Source organism: Canis aureus, chromosome 14 (assembly GCF_053574225.1).
Source record: "Canis aureus isolate CA01 chromosome 14, VMU_Caureus_v.1.0, whole genome shotgun sequence".
Taxonomy (NCBI): domain Eukaryota; kingdom Metazoa; phylum Chordata; class Mammalia; order Carnivora; family Canidae; genus Canis; species Canis aureus.
The window spans coordinates 64,337,399-64,361,947 of NC_135624.1; the positions used below are offsets into that span (position 1 = coordinate 64,337,399).

At 36.3% G+C, this 24,549-nt stretch overlaps 1 protein-coding gene across 1 annotated transcript in view; it reads right to left on the minus strand.

Annotated features, from left to right (window-relative positions):
* Positions 1–8,370, minus strand: part of GC (GC vitamin D binding protein) — a 33,531-nt gene extending 25,161 nt beyond the window's left edge. Inside the window, exon 1 of the mRNA XM_077848317.1 lies at positions 8,143–8,370. Coding sequence (XP_077704443.1) covers positions 8,143–8,200 — 58 coding nt within the window. The 5' untranslated portion in view covers positions 8,201–8,370. The remainder of the gene's footprint in view (positions 1–8,142) is intronic.
* Between the last annotated feature and the right edge of the window lie 16,179 nt (positions 8,371–24,549).

A 24,549-nucleotide genomic window follows, 5' to 3' on the forward strand; every position in this document is an offset into this window, starting at 1 on the left:
ACTGCATTTTATATTTTTTAAAGATTTTATTATTTATTCATGAGAGACACACAGAGAGAGAGGCATAGACACAGGCAGAGGGAGAAGCAGGCTCCATGCAGGAAACCTGATGTGGGACTTGATTGTGGGACCCCAGGATCATGCCCTGAGCCAAAGGCAGATGCTCAACTGCTGAGCCATACAGGTGTCCCAGCTTACTATGTTTTAAACTGCAAAAAAATAGTCCCAATAATAACTTTTCTCTTTTAAATGCAGAGAAGCTAACTTTGTTTAACAAAGTTTCCCTATAAAAAGAAGTCATTTTTGTTACTTTGATTGCAAACATTCAATAACATGAAAAGTGAGAGCCTATATTCAAATGGTATATGCATGATGAACATTTAAAGAAATATTTTGTTTCTAGCCTTCCAGATTCAGCTCTCTCACTTCACCAAAAAAGAAGCTTCACTGTGTTACGGGAATGGGAGTATATGGGAACGTAGTATAACTGGATACCACAGATTATCCCCTGTTCAATAGCTTTAATTAAATCAACTGGTATTTGCACTAAAATGCATTAGAATCCATAGGTGTTAGGTACTGCTTTAGTTAGAATGCAAAATAACAACAGCAAAATGGTGAAACTCGATCAACTACATGACTTAAAATGGTTTGGGAATCATTTTTGCTGAAAATTCAGCCTTCGGGTTGACAGAAGCAAGGAAGGAAACTCAAAAGAGTCACTGAGAAAGTCTAGAGTTAAAATATGAGGGTAAAAGTCTCTTAAAGAAATAACCTGTAGAGGAAGCTGTTGTACTATGTATCTTTCAGGTGGAATACCAAAATATGTTTCTGATTAAATTTTTTTAACTTATTTCTCTACAGAGATCTATAGATTACAAACCTAAGCAGATACATTAATTATTTTCTCATGGTCCAAAAACCAAGTACTGAAGTTAATTTGCAGTGTGATTATTACAAATTGATTCCTTATTCCATGGAGTACTGCTAAATGTTTTCATACCAGTTGAACTCCCTTTGATTCATCTAATTAAATCCTATCTCGAATGAATGGTAAATGACAGTCTGTTCTTTAATGTTCCATGTGTTTATGAAGAAGACAATCTGAACTTTGATACAACCCCAGTAAATATTGGCATAATCTCAGTGACTCTGGTGAAATCAGGTTCACATCAAGTGACCCCTCAGCACTAAATGTTTACAAATTTCATTAACAGAATTTTTGCTTTTTGCAATAGCCTGCCCCATTTCTACCTGTATTGTGAAATATTCTGGTAAGTTGTATCTAATTCAAGACTTCTGAAAACTTTATTTTCAGGAAATTTTTATTGCTTCGTGTACTTCATCTCTCTCAACACCGCTAACAACATTCATACATGCAACAGATACGTTTTGAAGACCTGCTCTGTACCAGGTTCAGTATTAAATACAGAATGGAGAGCAAAATAGATCTATGTCTGCCCTCATGGAACGTTCAATCTAGTGGGGATAGATAATAAGATACTACCATCTTGTTGCAAACTTTGTTAAAAAGTATATTTTGAAGCTTTAACTACTGTTAGAATATTTCTCTAAAACAATTTTGATCTCCTCTAAAAGCTGTTTATATACCAGGAGTGGTGGCTGTACCCTAAATAACACTGAATTGAGTACATGCTTCTGCAGAATGCTAGAAATTGCATTGTGTTACTATTTTCCTATTTTGTTCTGGAGAATCCTTGGTTTTCAGTGTTTCGTTGGGCATTCAGTATTTTGTAACTTCATTTCTTTGGCATTTTCATTTCTATTATGCATCGATAGACTTATCTGTCAGAATACGTCAGTATATTTGAGGTGTGTGTGTGTGTGTGTGTGTGTGTTTGACTTTATGGTTTGTAGTATCTATTCCAACTGGTCAGGCTAGATGTTGATATCACATTGCTGGACTGATTTAGGAAGCTCCCTTAATTATTGAAGCTAAAGAAAACTACCGATTTATTACTAGAAACATTGTCAATGGAGAAATGACAAATTAATACTTTATTTCATTTTTCAGGCTTTTTAAAAATTCTCTTTTCTACTGACATTTCTCATCATAAAGCATTAATGTGGTTTTTCATATTGATAGTGATTGCAGGCAGGTATGCAGTCTTCTGGCTTTGAATCAATAGAAATTCAATCCTTTTAGTACTAAACCTAGAACTCTACATGACATCTATAGATTAAACCATCTAGAGGAAATTAAATTTACGTCTTAGGATTCCATTAGAAGAATAAAGCTTCAGTTTAGACTTTGAAAATTAAAAAAAAAAAGGAGATGTGTGGACAGTTTTGGTCAGTTGCCCAAAAACTATAATTACAGTAGAGAATGACCTCATAGACTCATTCAAATTTAACAACCTTGGGTCCCTGCAGGTGGTCACCTACATAAATGCTACACCCACCAAAGTCTTAAAGGAGGCATTCTTCCTCCATACATCTCATTCCACCTCCCCTTCCCTTCACAGGTTGGGCACCTTGTTCACCTTGTTATTGACAAATGCTTTTGCAGGGGTGAAGATTAGCGAGCAGGTTTCTTTCTCCCACCTTTGGGATATGTGAGGGTGATAGCTTCTGCATCTTGACTTAGAAATTTAGAATGCATTGCAGGACTTAGGGTTTGTTTGTTTGCTTGTTTTTTTTAAAGATTTTATTTGTTAGAGGGAGCATGAACAGGGGGAAGGGCAGAGGGAGAGGCTCAAGCAGGTTCCCTGCTGGGCACAGAGCCAGACTCTGAACTCTATCCCAGGATGCTGATGTCTGGATCATGACCTGAGCTGAAAGCAGACCTTTTAACCAACTGAGCCACCCTGGCGCCCCCAGGCTTAGTTTTTAAAGCAATATAAGAATAAAATGGTGCCATGCAAAAAACTCTGAAGCCATCAATATTTAAGAAATTGAAGTCTATTAGTAGAGATAAGCATATAACATCCACAGTGCTCATTGTCATAGAGGAGATTGAAACAAAGCATTCCAAAACTTCAGAATGGAAGAGGGCTTTGAGAAAGCCTCATGAAAGAAACTATTGCTTTAAGTGGAGCATGAATAATGGGCAGGATTGTAACAGAAGTAAATGAATTGGGAGAAGTAATTTTAAGTGGAGAGAACAACTTGAAGAAACATCTGAAGTTCGAAAATCACAAGTCCTATTTGGAAAATGAGTAGCCCAATAAGAAAACTGAAATAATGGATTTTAACACATGCTTGGTAGCCAAAGTTTTACTGTTTAGGTAATGGGATATCTATTGAAATATATTACTGTAGAGGGATTCAAGGAAGACCAATCTGTGATTTAAGATGGTCAGCACTACCTTTTTCATAAGGTTGTTTCATGAAATATGTTAATCTAAGTGAAAATGCTTTGCACATCTCCTGTCTAATGTGATAAACATTCCATGTTAGCAACTTCATATAGCAAAATCCAGTGATATACAGGATACTCTATAACCTCATGGTATGGGTATCCTGTGATTTGCTCCAGTCCTTCTGGCAGATGGTAGGTTAAATTACTTTCTGGTGAGAGGAATATGGGAGAGAAGGTAAAAATAGAAAACTCCCAGAGAGCAGGGAAATTAGTTAACATGCACCCCAGTCATCTCCTGGCCCGCTCTCACTGGATCTGGCAAATAAAACGGTAGCCTGTCAACACTGAGATGTCTTGGCTCAGTGCTCCTTTTCTCTGGGAAGTCTCAACATGTCACAGGACTCAGAAGCCTACTGTACTGGACTTTTATTGCTACTATAACAAATTACCACAAATTCAGTGGTCTACTCAATACAAATTTACTCTCTTGTAGTTTGACAGTTCCTTTTGGGCTAAAATCAAAGCGTCCTTAGGACTATGTGCTTCCTGGAGGCTCAAGGAGATCCTCTGTTTCCTTGCCTTTTCCAACTTCAAGAAGTGGCCTACATTTTTTAGGTCCATTTTCAAAGCCAGCAATTTTTCATCTCTCTTTTTTCCTCAGTCATACCTTCCTCTGAATCTGTGCTGATTCTCTTCTACCTTAAAGCACCTGGTGATTACATTGACCCTGCACAGATAACCTGGCATTATTTTTCTATTTGAAGGTCAGCTGATTCGCAACTTTTTTTCTTAATTCCCTTTTGCAGTGTAACCTACCCTAATCATAGGTTCTGGGCTTTGGGATAAAGGCATTTTTGAAGGGCCTTTATTCTGCTTACCACATATTCCTATTTAAGCCTGAAGTCACCAGCAGGTGGCTCTAAACAGAGACCAGAATTGGGGTGGATTTGTATCAGACAGCCTGATCCATGGAATCCTACTTGCAGTTATAGGATTCCTCATTTCATTAATCTCTCAATAGTGATCCTGACTTTTATGCAGTTCATTTTTTTTTGGATTCCAGTTACAATACAAAGCCTGATAATCTAGCATTTTAGTATGAATTGACTGGGGAAGAGATGGGAGATAGGGATTTGATTAGGAAGCCATTACAATAGTCAGGTAAAGGGGAATAAGGGCTTGGACAAGGACAGTGTGTGGGAATGAAGTAGATACGAGAGGTAGTGTTCACAGGCCTTGAACTAGATACATGTAGGAGATAAAAGAGAGAGGCAAAAGGGGGTTCTGAGGAGGTTGTCTATAGCAGAATGCTCTGTACAAGGCTGATCTATTTCAGGGATGAAATTGGTAGAATATTGAAATGATTGGCGATAGATAGCAAAAATGAATACAATAAAATCCAGGAAGTCTCTACGGGTTTGATCATAAACAATTCCAAGGTGATGGTCCTAGAATAGGGAAGTTAGAAGACAGAGCCAGATCGTGCAGTACAGATGAGCTACGGTTTGGATCAGTTTCAGATGACCATAGTAGGCAGCATGGATTTTACTTAACTCCCCCTAAACTGGTGCTAGTGTATTAGTTTTCTCTTTTGTTCTTAGATTACTGAAAGATTGTTCAGATATCTGTCCCTTGAGCAGCAGCAAAGCCATGATGGTGAGGACTGTCTTTGTAAACCTAACTAATCTCTGTAAAATTCTGATCTTCCACTTACTAGCTTGGTTTCCTTGGATAAGCTACTTATCTTCCCTCCTACAGATTCTTTCACTTTTAAAGTGCGTTGATCAGGGTGTTGTAATGATGAATGAAATCTATTCAAAAGATCTTGAACATGCTGGCATATTGTGAATATTGTCTTTTATCCGGTGCATAGACTCTTAGACCAGTGTTTCACAGTGGGTACTTTATAAACCTTTATAATTACATAGTTTACTGTTTATAAGAAAGATGTCTATTAGGTGTTGTAGTTGAAATTTAATTTTCCTTAAATACTCAAAACTACCTTCTGAGATAGATACTCTAACAATCCTAATTTTGTGATTTTACATGCAAAAACATCATTGAATGCATATTACATGGAAAGTAGTATTCTAAAATGGGGAATCAAGCAAGGGACAAAATAAACTCCTTGATCTCATGGAGCTTAGGTTCTTAGGTTAGGTTTACATTTGTTATGATAAACATATGAACAGCTGGTGATCCAGGCAAGGTGATGAAAAGAAAAATAAAGCAGGGTGAGAGGACAGAGAAAAATGAAGTGGTCAGTGCTATTTGAGAAACGTTGATCAGGGAAGGCTCTTCTGTACATGAACTTGGAGCAGACACATGAAGGACATGAGGAAGGGAGCCATGTGGATGTTAGGGGGATCTGCTGGGGGTGGGGCTAGTGCAAGGCCCTTAGGTGCAGAGTGTAGTGTGTGGGATAGTGTAGGGGTCTGTGGCTGATGCAGGGTGAACCGGAGTGGTGGTGGTGGGGGAAACAGAGTGGGGTAGTTGGGCATAATAAAGAGTTTAAGAGGCCATAAATACCCAGGGAGAAGGGCAATCAATGCCTCTTAAAGATTCTTTATTTATTACTCCTAGATTAATCTCATGACCTTTAGAAGCCTGCATCCTTAGCCTATACTATACACATGATGGTGAGAGCATCCCTGGCATTATACGTTACAGTGGTGGAGTGTCACAGGGACCTTAACATTGCCTTTGATGATGAAGTCAGCTATCTCTGCAACTTTAGCAGCTCCTCCTTTTCCATCCTGGCTAAGCCTCTTTTGTGCTTTTACCCTCGATGCTTTGTGACTTAGATTTGAGTCCTGAGAAAAGAAACTAAGTGGAGAGGCAGTTGGTGCACACAGACTGCTTGCCTCTCATGATATAGCTAAAGTGGATATTTTCTTATGACTCCTTCCAGATTTGGCATGTTTGGTAAAGCCCTTATCTTCCAAGATGTACCAAGGGCTTATGAACTGAATCTCCAGTGCCATTTGATGGGAGAGGACTGGCATGACTGGAGACGATATTCATGTCGAGCTATAGCAATATCCATCTTAAACCTGAGGTTTCCCAAAGAACACTTCCATGGGCTCTGAGCATTTTAGGAAAGAGCCATGTGTTTGGGAAACTGGGTTAAATAACGTTTCTTTCTTGTATAACTTCTAATAACCTTTAGGATAACAAAGACATTGATCTTAAACCCACCAAGAAGGGCTAATGCATGGCTTCATTCTTAAATGTGTTTGGCCACAGAAACTTTTCCAAGATGAGTCTTAAATTAAATACACTTTCAAAAAGATGTTCTGGATACATACCGTGGATTGTTGGTCCACTCTCTAGAACTATATATAATAGGCAGAAAGAACTGCGACCCAAACTCCTAGATTTATGATCTATGATCTATGACACCTAAGTAATCTGATTGAAGCTGATTGTGAAGTTTCAGACCTTTAAGGAAGCTGAATTGTAGTTTTTAGCATTCAATTCATCAGAAGCTGAGAGAGTCCTGAATGATGTCAAGAGGGTGCAGAATATTATTTTCCAGAGGACACTTAAAATCCTTGGTGGTGAAGCCAATTTACACTTACTGAGTCAGCAGTTCAAAATGACTCATGCCCCATGCTATGGCATCCACACATAATCCCAGGACCTTGCCATTACTAGATCTTCTGTGTTTGGAAGATTTTGAGCTGAACCTATTTCAGTAGAATTTTTCAGGTCCAGATCTCCACCAAGGAAGCCTTGGGCAAAGGAGTAAGCTTTCAGGGTTTCTTAGGAGTTGGCTTATTCAGAGATCCTAAAAAGGACACAATTTATTTTATTTATTTCTCAGACTTCATAGTTTAATATAAGGACCCTAGCTTGCTTAAGAATCTATAAGTGAGTGACTTAAAATTTGAAATAACTCGAATGACAAAAGATCAAGGAAAAATTAATGTAAAAAAGAAGAGCAATAAGCTAATTAATGTCATAGTAAGAGACAATTTCTGGGGTACACCTTCTGCTACTGATATGGATATTACCATGTGACTTGGGTGAGGCTGTTCACTGACATCCCTAGATGGAAGTTTGTTATCCAAAGCAAGATGAATGCAGATTTCCTTATAAGCATTGAAGAATTTGCTAGAAAGGTAAATTGGAACAGATTATGGATTTTGCAGCTTGGGAACTTCTCATGAAGTTGTTTCACATATTTTAGCTTGTAACATTTGAAAAGTTTTTTACACATTGTTCAAAATGAAGACACCATTTGAAAAATATTAATGAAATATATAGCTTAATTATCTTGATGGTCATGTTTCATATCTATTAAATTCTTTCATGTGGGATCTTTCAGAAACTATGATGCATTTTCAAATATTACATGTACACAGAATTCCTTGAAGAGGATCAAGGATCTTAGCTGACTTCATGCATCATTGATAAGTTATATTATGCTCTCAAAGATAATAAATCTTTGAAGTCTGGGGTAGGGGTGGGGGTGATGCACAGTAATGGACCACAACTTCCATTAGCATTATCTTTTGACAACCAAAAAAAATTTTTTTTTTCAAAAAAATTTCTAATTTCAAGCAATTCCCTCCAGATCTTGGTTTTCAAAAAAGCAGGGAAGGATAATTGAAAAATTATGATTTTCCTTTTATGAGGTTCTTGATTCCTTGCACATTCCAATTCAATGCTATATGCCACATTTGAGCTCAGATAAGTGCCTCTTTGATGCTTACAACTCTCTGTTCTTCATCTTTTATATAACTTTTAAAAACAATATTAGAAAATCCAGACTACTAAGAGCTCTTATAAATGATCACAGTACAGGAAGCTCTTACCTCTTTCTAGAGCATGCACAAATGCTACAGCAAACAGAAAAACCAGGATCCTCTTCATTTTTCTGCTGGCAAGTTCTGTAACTCCCGTCTCTTGTACGTTACCCAGTAAAAAGTAGCAGCTCAAAGTAACCAATTCCCTTTTACTAAAATTCTTGACTATGAACTAATCAATTATTAATCTCTACACAAAAGCAAGGGCATCATCCTTGGCCCACAAGAGAGAAAATAATATCAATCAAGGCAAATAGACATCCTGGGGGAAAATGTAAGTGATATTAATCATTAACTTTGTCAAACTGCAAAAGAGTCAGGGAATACATAGAATTTTTTTTTCTCACTGCTGCTTTTTACTAAAATTGACTTAATATATTAATTGGCACATTTCCCTCCCTTTCCCCTTATAAGGTTATGTGTCTTTGGATCCTCCGTATCCTTCTCATACATAAATGGAAACCTGGAGGTTTTTGTTGTTCTGTTTTTCTTTCTTCAAATTTACTTCAAATTAAGGATTACCTTAAAATACTGAAGATTAGATATATTTAAGTTCTAAGGCAGTGTGGTGGGGACATGAGAAGCCAATTTTTTAAAAAAGATTTTATTTATTTATTCATGAGAGAGACAGAGAGGCAGAGACACACGCAGAGGGAGAAGCAGGCTCCATGCAGGGAGCCTGACATAGGATTCGATCCACCCCCTGGGCTGAAGGCGGTGCTAAACCGCTGAGCCACCCGGGCTGCCCTGAGAAGCCAATTTATAACAGTTGCCTAGTTCCATAATCTTAATGTTGTAAAATTTTATTGATGATGGTGGGATAGTACATTATGCGCTATTACTTTTTGAAACATTGACCTATTTTAATATTTTTTAAATTTTATTTTATTAATTTATGAGAGACTGAGCATGAAAGGGGAGAGTAGAGGGAGCTGGGGAACCTGACTCCCCACTGAGCAAGGAGCCTGGTGCAGGGCTTCATCCCAAGAACCCAAGATCATGACCTGAGCTGAAGGCAGACACTGAAATGACTGAGCCATCCACACTCTATCTTAATACGTATTAAAAATAACACTTGAAGTGAGGCAAATAACTAGGGTGGTGGTGGTGGTGGTGGTAAATGACTTGCTCCAAATTATAAAAACTAGTAGCAAGTCTTGGATTCCCCAGAGCTCATTTAAAGTTCTTTCTGTGGGGGCACCTGGGTGGCTCAGTTGGCTAAGTATCTGCCTTAAGCTTGGGTCATAATCTCAGAGTCTCAGAATCGATCCTGTCCTGCTTCAGGCTCCTTGCTCAGTGGGAGTCTGCTTGTCCCTCTTCCTCTGCCCCTCCTCCTGGCTTGTGCTTGCTCTCAAAATCTTAAAAAAAAATTCTCTATGAATTCTATAAAATTAGTATATTTTTGGATAGCATAACTTGAGAGAGCTCATAGCGGCTTTATGGAATGCGGACAAGGGAACACTTTACAGAAGAGGGAACCAAGTCCCAGATAGGTTTTCTAAGTTGCCAGGAGAGGCACAGTTATCATTCATCCCATCATTGGAATGGGATCACTGCCTGGGTCTAGCCCTGTTTTCCAGAAAAAGGGTCAGTTAAGGATTGCTACACAAACTCTGAAATCAAATCCTTACTCAGCTCTTATTGGCTCTGTAACCTTGGGAAGTTTTGTCTAAGCCTTATATTTGTCTATATTTTGTACTGTTCAAAGATTAAATTTCTGCCTACTAAAAATCTTCTAAACTTTTCCTTTGGCTAAACTACGAATTTGCTTTGTAAATTGTAATTTTGTAATTTGAAAAAGTTTTAGTCTTATTGTAAACTATCTGGAAATCAACTCTAAATGAGGGCCAAAGAGTCTAAAAATAAGAGAAACCCAGAGCTCAGAATATCTGACAGATTAGTTTCCATTTTTAAGATAACACAACATATGTACTCCTATAGTTTTTTAAACAGCATTTTAGTCATCTTTTGGTTAGTTCATTCAAAGATAGAGTATATTATTTCCCATTAAATTTGCTATAGGGTTTAAGATCAGTTTTTTCACTAAAAAAAAAAAATAACTTTATCTCTGCTTTTGCAATAACCTCTACCATTTCTGTTTAATGACAAACTACATGTAGCAAGAATTGCAACATCTCATTTAGATGTCCTCTTGAGCAATCTCTACACAGCTTCCAAATGCATTCTCTTGGTTGAGTCTATCTTTTTCTAACTGAAAATTGGCTCTCATATGCTAGTAGCTAAATATATGAACCTTTGCTCCATTTTATTTCTGTAAGTTTCCTTAATCTTTCAAATATTGATTGCTTACAATAGTTCGAAATTTGGGAAGAAATAATCCTAATTGGCTTAAATGAGAAGTCCCTTGTTGCAATGACTAGTACATCTGACGTGTTAGAATAGCAGTTATGGCAACTTAATTTTATTACTGAAATAGATGTTTAAAAAGAATTATTTATTAAATATTTAAGCAATAGAATTTTGCAGGAGTGGTTTTGCCTGTGAAGAATTGATAGTTGTAGTTGGGGCTCTTAGCTGGCTCAGTTGGTAGAGCATGTGACTCTTGATTTCAGGCTGTAAGTTCCAGCACCACGTTGGGTGTAGAGATTACTTAAAAACAAAATCTTAAAACAAAAACACCGAATTGAAGTAGTCTTCTGTTTATCTCGCCATTGGCTTTGGAAGAAATGTAGTTTCTTACCTAAATAAATCTAGTTCTAAGCAAAATTGTGAGACAAAGCCCATCTTTAGTTCTTTCTCTATTATGTTTTCTTATTTTAATAACATTTAAACCATATACTATTTACCAGAGCTGTATTTTGAACATTTCTGTGCTACTATAGGCTGCTAGACTTTTCCATTATAGTATAACAGTAGAAATTACTTTCGAAATGATTTTATTTGCCAGATTGTTCTTTTAATTCAGCTTCTCTTATGCTATTAAAGTGCAGTATCAGTACCTTGACCTGATGAATGACCTGAATAGATAGATATTAGTAGCATAAAGTATGTATTATCCTTAAAGGTGATGTGCAGAGTAGGAATAGAATATGATCATCATTGCAGGGTGTGCATTTTTTTTTTTTTAAAGATTTTACTTATTTGAGAGAGAACACAGCAGGCAGAGGGACAGAGGGAGAGGGACAAGCAGACTCCCCACTGAGTGGGGGTCCTGATGCAGGGCTCAGTCCAAGGACCCTGAGATCATGACTTGAGTCAAAGTCAGATGCTTTACTGACCGAGCGATCCAGGCCACCCCTGGTACTCGCCCTCCCCAATTCTTATTTTAATTCCAGTATAGTTAGCAGGCATTGTTAAATTAGTTTCAGGTGCACAATATAGTGATTCAGTACTTCCATACATTACCCAGTGCTCATCACCAGAAGTACACTCTTGAATCCCCACCACCTAGTCCATCCATCCCCCCACCCACATTCCCTCTGGTGACCATTAGTTTGTTCTCTATAGTTAAGAGTCTGTTTCTTGGTTTGCATCTCTCTCTTTTCTCCCTCTTTATTTGGTTCTTAAGTTCCACATAAGAGTGACATCTTTGGTATTTGTCTTTCTCTGACTTATTTTGCTCAGCATTACACTCCCTAGCTCTAACAGTGTCATTGCAAATGGCAAGATTTCATTCCTTTTGATGGCTGAAAAATATTCCAATGTATACATCACATCTTCTTTCTTCTCTTCATCTGTCGATGACTACTTGGGCTGCTTCCATAATTTAGCTATTATAAACGATGCTGTATAAACATAGAGGGGTATGTGTATCCTTATGTTTTAGTGTTTTTATATTTTGGGGGTAAATATCTGCTGGTGCAATTACTGGATTATAGGGTAGTTCTGTTTCTAACTTTTCAAGGAAACTCCATGGTGTTTTCCAGAGTGGCCGTAGCCGTTTGCAATCTGACCAACAGTGCAAGAAGGTTCCTTTCTCTCCATATCTTTGCCAATACCTGTTTGTGTTTTTGACTCTAGCCATTCTAACAGGTGTAAGGTGATATCTCATTGTAGTTTTGATTTGCATTTCCCTGGTGATGAGAGATGTTGAGCATCTTTTCCTGTATCTGTTGGCCATCTATATTGTATGGCTTCTTTGGAGAAATGTCTGTTTATGTCTTCTGCCCATTTTTTGAGGGGTTTTTGGTGTTTTATAAATTCTTTATATATTTTGGATACTAGCCACTTATCAGATATGTCATTTGCAAATATTTTTCTCCCATTCAGGAGGTTGCCTTTTAGTTTTGTTAATTGTTCCCTTTTCTGTGAAAAAGCTTTTTATTTTGATGTCGCAATAGTTTACTTTTGTTTTTATTTCCCTTTCCTCATGAGCCATATCTGGAAAACTGTTGCCATGGCTGATGTCAGACACGTTTCTGCCTGTGCTCCCTTCTAGGGTTTTTATGGTTTCAGGTCTCACATGTAGGTCTTGAATCCGACATGTGCTTATTTTTGAGTTTTTGTGCATAGTATATTTTGAGTTTACTTTTGTGTATAGTATAAGTGGTTCAATTTCATTCTTTTGCATTTAAGTGTCCAGTTTTTTCCAATACCATTTGTTGAAGAGACTGTTTTTCCAGCTGGATATTCTTTCTTGCTTTTTCAAAGATTAATTGACCATATAATTGTGGTTTATTTCTGTGTTTTCTATTCTTTTCCATTGATTTATGTGTCTGCTTGTGACAGTACCTACTGTTTTGGTCACTACAGCTTTGTAATGTAACTTGAAGTCTAGAATTGATACATACAGCTTGGCTTTTGTTTTTCAGAATTACTTTGGTTATTCTGGGTCTTTTGTGGTTCTACACAAACATTAGGATTGTTTGTTCTATCTCTATGAAAAGTGCTGGTGGTATTTTGATCAGGATTGCATTAAATGTGTGTATTGTTTTGGGTAGTATAGACATTTTGACAATATTCTTCCAATCCATGAGCGTGGAATGTCTCTCCATTTTTTTTGTCATCTTCAATGGCTTTCATTAGTGTTCTATAGTTTTCAGAGTATGAGTCGCTTATCTCTTTGGTTAGGTTTATTCCTAGGTATAGTATTGTTTTTGGTGCAGTCATATGTGGGATTGTTTTCTTAATTTCCCTGCTGCTTCATTAGTGTTGTATAGAAATAAAATAGATTTCTGTACATTTTTTTTATCCTGAGATTTTGCTGAATTTATCAATTTTGGTAGCTTTTTTGGTGGAGTCTTTCAGGTTTTCTATATATAGTATGCTGTCGTCTGCAAATACTTAACGTTTTACTTCTTCCTTGATGATTTAGATGCCTTTTATTTCTTTTTGTTGTCTGATTGTTGTGACTAGGACATCTGGTACTATATTGAACAAAGGTGGTGAAAGTGTGCACTCTTGTCTTGTTCCTGACCTTAGGAGGAAACCTCTGTTTTTCCTGCAGGGTATTCTTTATAGGTGGACCATTTTCCTGTTCTTGACTCCCATGAGAAATTCCAATAGCTTTATAATCTCCTTCTTTATTTTTAAGTTTATTCAAGCTGCAATTCCATCATTTACAATTAAAGGCTTTCTAACCGACCTTAGATCAATCTTCCCTCTCTTGCCATCATTTATCTAAAATGTAAATGAACCATATTATTACCTCCCTACTTATAACCCTTTAATTAATTGCCTGTACTTAAAGTTCATGACTATATGCTTGCACCTTTGTAAGGTACTCTTTGTGTTGCATATTAAAATTTAGTACAACTGAACTGCTTGTGGTTCACTGAGCATGTGGCATTGCTGCATCTTCAAAGATCTTTGTTCCCATTCTTTTCCTTGGAAGAGCTTTTACTCTATTTTCTGTCTGCTCTCTTGGTTTTCAGTAGAAGAAGCCTTTCACATATTTAACCTATATTTAATTAACATCACTTTTTGACAGGTATCATGCAAAGTTATTGGTGTTACCATGGCACGCAGATCTCTGTGGTCCTCAGGGACCTTCTAATCTAGTTAGGAAGGCCAATGATGAAAACAAAATAGCAAATGTGTTGAGAGGTGAGTATGTGGAGAATGCAAAAGAGATCAGAGTAGATGCAGCAAGGCCAGTCTGGAGGCTGCTTCAGGAGTTCAGGCAAGAGAAGACAAGACGCTAGGCCTGTGGTAAGGGCCGCGGGATAAGGAAACTATTTAGGAGAGAGAATCAGGGGTGATTGACCCAGGGAGAAAAAGTCAGAGGTGAGCCCCCTGGTTTTTGGCCTAAGCAAAGTTGGTGACTATTACTCTGGAGTGCAGAAGAGACCTGAATTTCCACGTTGCCCACTGAGTTTTCCTGCACTGTGCCATTCACCCCCTAGTGCTCTTACTCCAGCTGACACTAGTTCACCTAAGCACTCAGAACAGCTAGCACAGAAACACATCATTGTAAATTATTGAAGAATAATCATTAGTTTCATGGAGCAATTAAAATATCTAGTGAGTTTGTCAACTCTGTTTTAAAATTAAAGACTATGATAGAAGTCTATAATTTGTTTTTGCTCATTGAAATACAGATAAAATATGAACAAGTCAATTCATGTATGTTTCACTTACACTTTTGTGCAAATCTACAAATGCCTCATTGTGTATTTTAAACAAGAGGCTATTATATATTCAACAGAGTACGGGAGTTAGAAAAATCTCACAGATACACATAGGTTTATTAAGCAAAATGACTTGATTTATTTTAAAAGGAAAATTTGAGTTGAAATTATTAACTTCTATCATGGTTCTAAGTCTGTAATTTAAGAAGTTTTACATGATGAGTTGGCAAATAATCATAACTTTCCCAAGAATATGTCCATAAAGAAATAATCACTGAAGAGTACATCAGATATTTAAGAAAAATGGGTATTTAGACTAGAAGCAATCAATTTTGTCTTCTGCTTGGGAACGTAAAGATTAAAAAGAATCTCCAGAACAAGGTTAATATGAGATCACCTCAACCTTAGACAAGTAGCTACAATTCTGTGTGCCTCTGTTGCTTGATAGAATGAGTAATTCTGTGGTCACCACTGCTACAGCTGTAGTTCTGACTAGGGAACTGCCAGCTAAGAATACCTAAGAAAAAGTGATGACTACGTTCAGTTTATTAAGAAGAAATCACTTTATAGTGATTTCTTGCTCAACTGTTTTCTAATAATGGTGCCAAGTAATTTGTGAAAACAGGCCCAAGTTTTAACAACTGAAATTACTTTTTGGGGAACATTGAAAAACATATTTTTGCATCATTTATAGAGAAGGAAGCAGGGGTTGACAATGAGATTAATGATAAAATAGAAGATGAAATAAAGGGCACCTGGATGGCTCAGTTGTTAAGGGTCTAACTCTTGGTTCTGGCTCAGGCCCTGATCACAGGATTGTGAGACTGAGCTCCACATTAGGCTATGCACTCAACAGGGAGTCTGCCTGATATTCTCACTCCCTCTGCCCCTCTGGCTCGTGTGCTCTTTCTCTAAAATAAATCATGAAAAAAAAAAAAAAAAAGAATAAAAGAATAGGCCCCTTTAGAGTAAAATATCCATTGTGAACAGTGCAGATTGATATGCCCAAAATGTATATATTTCTTTTCCACATTTTTTAAATACTCTCTTAAAATGAAGTCCTCAAAAATAGAATAAGTGTTAATATAGCCTGTGTTAACCTTCATTAAGAGTTTCTAATGCTGCCTTCCAGACATTCTCTAATAAGTAGGACTCTAAAGAGGAAAGGCTGGCAATTTGAGTAAATGAAATTCATATTTAAATTATATTACAAGAGTTTGACATTTCCAAGATCATATTGTAACAATTAAGAGATAACCTAATAGATTCCACTTGGGGGAAATATATTATCTTGGTTTTCATGAATTTATTTTGGGGGGGCTAGAATGTCAATAAATAGGACATTTTGAGAAATTAATTATAACAAGTAGAATATAGACATACCTCTGAGATATTATGGGTTTGGTTCCAGACCCACATTCCAATAAAGCAAATATCACAATAGGACAAGCCAAATGAATTTTTTTTCCCAATGTATATAAGAGTATTGTTTACATTATAGTGTAGTCCATTAGGTGTACAATAGCATCATGTCTAAAAGGAAATGTACACACCTTAACTAAAAAATACTTTATTGCTAAAAAAATAAAGTGCTAACCACCATCTGAGCTTTTAGCAGCTTATAATCGCTGATCATAGATCATTATAACAAATACAATGATAATGAAAAAGTCTGAAATTGGTGATTATGAGAATTACCAAAATGTGGCACAGAGACAGTGAGAAAATGTTTGAAAAATGGCACTAAAAAGAAAAGAAAAGAAAAGAAAAGAAAAGAAAAGAAAAATGGCAATGATCGACTTACTTGATGCAGGTTTTCTACAAACCTTCAATTTGTGTTTACAAAAAAACCCAAACAATATCTGCAAAGCTCAATAAAGCAAAGCTTAATAAAACAAGATATGCCTATAATTCTCCTATCTCCACCTCCCCACCCCAAAGATGCTCACATCCTAATCCTTGGAAACTGTAAACAGATTATACTGCATGGAAAGGGGGAATTAAGGTTGCTAATCAGATTACTGTGGTATATGTAGACTTTCCTGGGTTATCCAGGTGGGCCCAAAGAACTCACAAGAGTCCCTTAAACATGGAAGAATAAAACAGATTAGAAAAGGTTAGGAAGAGATGTGAGGGGGAAAGCAGAGATCAGAATAATGTGATTGTTGACTTTCAAAAGGGAAAGGGAAATAATGTGATTGTTGACTTTTCAAAAGGGACATGAGCCCCAAAATGTGGGCCGCCTCTGGAAGGAAGTTGGAAAGGGCAAGAAAATAGGGATGTTACCATCTCTAGTTCTAAGAATTTTTTCTTTTTTTCTTACATTTCTGCACTTTTTTTAGCTTCTTAAATTTTGAAACTGGTGTTGTATACATATAGACTTATAATTATTACTTCTTATAAATACTTTTTCAGTATGTCCTTTATGTAGCACTTTACATCTTATAAGTAGTCAGTAGTTCTTATTGCTATCCTGTTTATGGTGTGTCTGATTGCTTTCAATATTGGTATTTTACCTTTGGTTTTCACTAGCCTTTGTGTACAGTGTGGTTCTTTTTATATCTATCTTAATAAGGTTTCATTGAACTTGTTATATTTGCAAGTCAATGTTTTTAATCAAATTTGTGAACTGTTCAGCCATTACTTTTTAAGAACTTTTCTGCCCTACTCTTTTCAGTGGGACTATAATTGCACATGCTTCTAGTGGTGTATTCGACCATTTGATATTATCCCAGAGAATATGTCTCTGAGATTCTATTCAGCTTCTTCAACCTTTGCTCTCTCTGTTTTTCAGTTTGGATAATTTCAATTCATTAGCCTCAGTCTCATTACTCTTTTATCTCCAATCTCATTCAAAGAATTTAGAATTTTTTCAGCTTTAGAATTTCTGTTTTTTATAGTTTCTATTTTGCTACTAAGTTTCTGTTTACTTAAGACCTTATTTGCCTTTAATTCTTCAATTTTTTAAAGATTTTATATATTTACTTGAGAGAAAGAGAATAAACAGAGGGAAAGGAAGAGGGAGAAGCAGGCTTCATCCCAGGACCTCAGGCTCATGACCTGAGCCAAAGGCAGATACTTAACTGACTGAGCCACCCAGGCACCCTAATTCTCTAAGCATATTATTCTTTAAATATTCCTTCATAGTAACAAAAGCTTTTTGTGGTCTTTGTCTGCTAAATAATATGTGTGGGCCATCTCAGAGTTAATTTCTATTGACTGATGACTGGATCATCAGTGACATTTTTCTGTTTCTTTTCATATGTTGTAACTTTTTCACTGTATACTGGACACTATTGAATATGTTATAGGGACACCTGGGTGCTCAGCAGTTGGGCATCTGCCTTTGGCTCAGGGTATGATCTTGGAGTCCTAAGTCTGGTATCCAGAATGATACCTATCGAATTCCACATCGGGCTCCCCACATGGAGCCTGCTTCTCCCTCTGCCTATGTTTCCACTTCTCTGTGTCTCTCATGAATAAATAAATAAAATCTTAAAAAAAGAATATGTTATAAAAAAAAAACCTTGCATTCCATTATATTCCTACAAAGATTTGACTTTTTTTTTTCAGCTGACACTTCAATTATTGGCCAACTTTATCTTAAAATCATGTGAACTTAATTTTGCCCTAGAGTGGATGAATGAAGGCCATGGTGTTTCCCAAGCCCCTGTAACTTAGACGGATCAACACTTCCAAACTCCTATATTGCTCTGGTAAGAACTTGGATATTAGGTTCTGTATAGATGTATCTGGAGTAGATCTTACTCTCCAATTAGGTCTGTATGTCTAGAGTGTAGTCTTTTTAGTGTCTTAGCCAGTGTTTTGATGTTTACAAAGGTGATGATGAAGTCTTTCGACTAGCTGAGTGTGGGATCTGGAAGATTTTAGCACTGCTTGACCTCTATTTTCTTTTGCCTTCTCAATACAGCAGCCACATTTTGATGAACCTCATATATTTTTTATAGCAAAATTACCGAGATGTAATTTAAATTTCACAATGTTCATCTATTTAAGGTATAAGATTGAATGGTTTTTAGTATAGTCAGGTGACCATCATCATATCCAATTTTAGAACATTTTCGTCACCCCAGAAAAGATGTAGTTCTTTTGGCATGATAGTAGGAGGAACACCATGGACTTGTTCCCCCGGGGAAACTGGTGAAAGTATCTAGAAATGGTTCTAAGGGTATATAACAAATGAAGAAACTTTTTTTTTTCCCAAGAAAATCTACTGAACTTGGTAAGGAAAATGACAATCTGTGGTATTTGAGACAAGACCACTCACTCCTCACTCCCAGCTAGCAAAACAAGTATAATTTAGCACACAGGGCTCCTTTTCTCCTACCATCTCTCAGTTGGTTGGGCTACCCACCATGTTTGCCCCCTCCACTGAGTGCTTAGCTCTATTTCGCTATTAATTTCTTAGGAGAAAGTATAGGGGTAATCTTTATGACAAAGAATTCTTAGATATGACACCAGAATGATAACCAACAAAAGAGAAAACAGATAAAAGGACTTCATCAAAACTAGTGTCTTTTGTAGTACAAAGGTTTTTATCAAGAGCTTGAAAAGATAACACTTAGAATAGGAGAAAATTTTTACAAATCATATTTGATAAGGTTCTTGTATCCAAAATATATAGAAAGAACTCTCACAAATCAAGACAACCGAATTTTAAAAAAGCAGGGGAGGTAAAGGATTTGAATAGACATTTCTCCAAAGAAGGTATATAAATAGCCAATAAGCACATGAAATATGCTTAACCTCATTAGTCAACAGGGAGATGCAAACTAAAACCACAATGAGCTACCCCCCTTCATACCCACTCGGATGACTACAATCTCAAAGTTGGATAATAATGTGTTGAGAATGTGAAAAAATTAAAACCCTTATAACTGCTTGTGGGGGATATAAAATGGTGCAGCCACTTTGAAGAATTTCCAGACCATTTTTCAAATAAACATAGTCACCGTGTCAGCAGTTCCACCCCTAGATTTCTTCCCAAGAGAAATGAAACCTTATTCTACACAAAAACATTTAAACATTTATAGCAGCATAACTCGTAATAGTCAAAGGGCACAAACAACTCAGTGGTGGAAACAACCCAATTGCCCATCACCTGATGAATGGGCAAACAAAATGTGATATATCCATACAGAATACTGGTAATGATGGATGAACCTTGAAACCATTATGCTAAATGATGACCTAGTACATGATTCTACTTAAGTGAAATATCCAGAATAAGCAAAGCTAAGGAGACAGAGTAGCTTAGTGGTTGCCCAGGTTTGGGGAAATGGAGGAAGCAGTGGGGTAATAGATAAAGGGTATAGTAGTTTTTTTTCTTTTAAGATTTACTTACATTAGAGAGTGCATGCGCGCACACACACAAACGGACGTGTGAGCTGGGGAAGAGAGTGGGCAGAGAGAGACTCTTAAACAGGCTCTTTACTGAGTGTGAAGCCCGAGGATGGGCTTGATCCCACGACTCTGAGATCATGACCTGAGTTGAAACCAAGGGTCAGTCGCTCAACCAACTGAGCCACTTAGGCATCTTGGCATTTCTTTTTGAGTTGATGAAAGGGTTCTAAAATTGACTGTGGTCATTATTGCATGTATCTGTGGGATAGACAATATTTTAAATAGATAAATTACATGGTATCTGAATTTTATTTTAATAAAGCCGGTATCAAAAAAAATTATGTACAAGCAAGGCTTATAGGTCTTTGCCCTGGGCATACACAGCCCAGTCTTTGTCCTAGATCATATGGGGAAACTCACAGTCCCCAGAGCACATTTCCTGCCCCCATGCATATTCTCTTCCCAATCCCATCCCTATGTTGCAAATTCCATGTGTTTCAGCTGCCCTAAATTCTCATCTCTGTCTCTACAGCTCAATGGAACCACTGTGCTGCATGGACTGGAGCTTGTTACAGTTAAGGTCAGCACATTTTCTACAAATAGAGAGCCAGGGTAACCCTGGGGCTTGCCTCATGAGGTTCCTCATTCAGAGGAATTCAAACTTAACTCTTGTCTAATGCCCGAAAGCAGGTTCTTTATTAATGATTTCTTACATTAGGAACTTTAGCATGGTGTTTTATTTTCCTTTTATTCCTTCCTACCTGCTCTTTACACATAAACAGGATTATAAATACCTAAAATATAAAAGCTTTGCCTATAAGTATTGACAATAATTGAGACTATCACTGGCATATTTTTAAATGACTATTCTTTAATTTTTAAATATTTGTATTCAACTTTCCTATAACTTCATGGTAGATTATTCTTTTTACCTATTCTCAAAGTTGATTTTGAGATGAAAATTAATCTTAGTATTAGAAAAGCTAAGTGTTTGAAAATACCAACCTAATTTTTAACTTCGTAGAAATGAGCAAAATATCTATTTTTTTGAGTTAATTGACTTTATCGTAGTCTTATATCACCCCTTCCTTTCTTTGGAAAGTAGATTTTGTCTTGACTAAGTATTAGATATAAGCCTTTATTCTAACAGCTTGATACTTATCATTTTAATTATTCTTCACTCTTACCTATTCCAACGAACACTTCACTGTTTTAATAGTCTTAGGTTTTCCAGTGCTTTTAATTATTGCAATTAATGTTTGGAGCTTAAGCTTCATATCTTTATTTTTTGATATTTACCTTCTAGTATTATTCACACACAAGATCATATTGGCATTCACATAGAGCTGTGTCTACACTGATTAGGTTAGGTCAATATGTTCTTTCACAGAAAAACAAGACCCATAGGATAGTCTAATTAGCACTTGTGATGTTATAGGGAATAAAAAAATCAAACCATACAGAACCATCAAGTTGTTTTCACGTTACTTTTCTCATTCTTGATATCTCTGAGTGTAATTAGTGCTGTTCAGACATCCTTTTGATTGAATCAATTGGATATCGGCCAAAATTGCTGCCCAATTTAGTCAAACCAACATTTGGAATACTCAAATGTGGGACTAAGATAGGAATATCTGATGAACTCTGTTTGGTGCCATACCTAAACTCTAATTTGGCTGAGGGTAAAAGGAACTAGCAAAGAAAAGTTTTCTAGCAACAAATTTATTCTCATTCTATTTCTGAACCAATTTGTTTGTTTTAAAGAAAGGCATCTGGTTACCTATTGGAAAGATCACTTCTGATTGTCACTTCAAATATGGAGACTAAGCAGGTTAATGTGTAATGAATGCTGATAAATTACCTATTTCTCCCTGTTCTGTTTTTTTTTTTAAGATTTTATTTATTTATTTATTTATTTATTTATTTATTTATTTATTTATTTATTCATGAGACACACACACACACACAGAGGCAGAAAAATAGACAGAAGGAGAAGCAGGCTCCTTACAGGGAGCCTGATGCAGGTCTTGATCCCAGGACCCCAGGATCATGCTCTGAACCAAAGGCAGATGCTCAACCACTGAACCACCCAGGTGTCCCTTTCTGTTCTGTTTTATTCAAAGTACTGCTGTGTGAATTCTATGTGAGATGTGCTCTGAAAAGGAGTCCACATAGTATAAAGGGATATGCAGGATACAAACCTGGCTATTTTTGTTACTCTATTTTTTTACCTCTTACTTCAGATATCAGGACTCTCCTGCATTCCTACAAATAAAATTTGGTATAAAATCATAGCTCTTAAAAAGAAACTTTAATGTAAGTGAATACAGATAAGTACTGATACCACCCATATCATATATTTCAATTGCTTTACAGCTTGTAAATCATTTTCCTACACTTCGTATTTCATGTGCTCTGGACAACAATTCATGCATTGGTAGGTAGAAGATTATAAAATAATTTTACAAATAAAAAAGCCGAGACTCAGAGCACCAACGATAATTGAAATTCTTTGAGATTAAAATACAAAACCTGACTCCAGACCAGAGTGTTTCTCACTAATTGAACTAGTCTATATCATCATCACTGGTAGATAAGGTAGATGGATTTCTCCTGATGGAGTAAGCAATCTTCTAGAACAGTGAAAAGAACATGAACTTTGGTTGTTGTAGACAAAGATTTATGTGTAAACCTTACTAATAACCTTAATTAATATGATAATACAAGTTTAATGATAAGTTTAAGTGGAAAAAATGAGGATATCTGGCCAAGTTTAAAACTTTGAAATTGAAACACATACTATAACTTCTGTTATATTATTAAAATACATTATTCTTTCAATTATGGCTAATTCATAAGAAGTATTAAATTTTTGATTCTACAAATGTTGACTGATATAACAAGTCAGAGGAAGTAATAAAAAACCCACTTTGTTTAAAAACAATATACAAAGTCTACCTTTTTAAAAAAACCTAACTCTGCTTAACCTATAGTCATGTGTTATAATAGTAGTAACCTATTGTTCCTAACATACTGTTAAATTGTTAATTATAGTAATTTGAGTAACATTAGTAACACATTACTTTATTCAAGGAAACTTTTATTGGTCAGGGACTGTTCTAAACATTGGGGTAAGATCATGGAAATGCAGACAAAAATATTTGCCTTCATGGAGTGTAATTCTAGTGGGATAGAATGGATGATAATTATGTTTTAAATAGCTGCATGTTAAGTATTGATCATTGCTTTCTGATGTAAAAGTTTTTAGGGAACCCTCTTTATGCAGATAATTTACACTGAGAGAAACCTGAGGATCCCACATCCTTTAAAATTGTGTGGCAGAGTGCCTGAGTAGCTCTATTAGTTAAGCATCTGACTCTTGATTTCAGCTCAGGTCATGGTCTCAAGATTATTGAGTTCAAGCCCAACTTAAAAAGAAGTTTTAAGGGGCATATCTCTTTTGCTATGTAGTTTTCTAGTAGATACAACTATATAATCTTAAGGACGTTTGAGCCACTGTAACCCAAGGAAAATTTTTATAATGAGCAGCCCATCTCAATACCCATTGTTGTTTGTTCATTTATTTAGAGATTTTATTCATGAGAGACACAGAGAAAGACAGAGACATAGGCAGAGGGAGAAGCAGACTCCCTGCGTTGACCCCGGGGTGGGACTCGAGCCCAGGACCCCGGGATCACGACTTGAGCTGAATGTAGACACTCAACCACTGAGCCACCCAGGTGTCTCTTCTGGACTCTATTCCATTCAAGTTCATTCGTTTTTTTTTTAAGGCTTTGTATCTTTTTTTTTTTTATTATTAAAAAAGTCAGTGAATACCAAGGAGAATTAGACATGAGATTCTGCTATGTTCATTTTTACCTTCTAGACAATAAAAAATATTTGTAATGATTTTAATCACAGAAATAAAAAGTAGAACAGTTATGGGCAACAAAAAAATCACAAATGGATTGTGCAGCATATAGAACAACAGGGAATTAACCACAAGGCATATAAAACACTAGATGAAGTAACTCCCTCTTGTTTAGCAAGGTGAAAGGGTGCTTAATAGTAAGAGAAAACAGTCATCATTTTTCCTTGCTATTAATTTTGTTCTTTCATCTCTTATGTAGCCTTCATAATGTATGACCTATGATGTAGACAATATTTAAGAAATTAACATTTTCTTCTTTTTTTTAAAGATTTTATTTATTTATTCATGAGAGACACAGAGAAAGAGATAGAGGCAGAGACACAGGCAGAGGAAGAAGCAGGGAGCCCGACATGGGACTCCGTTCGAGTCTCCAGGATCACACCCTGGGCTGAAGGTGGCGCTAAATCACTGAGCCACCAGGGCTGCCAAAGAAATAAACATTTTCAAGGTTATCTAAAAGAAGGGTAGTTTATGCATTGGTAGGCAGTACACTGTTATGTTCACTTTAAAAAATAAGAATCTGAAATTCTTACTAAGATACTGATTTATAGTATAATTGGAAGAGTGGTGAGGATTATTCTCAAAGACAGT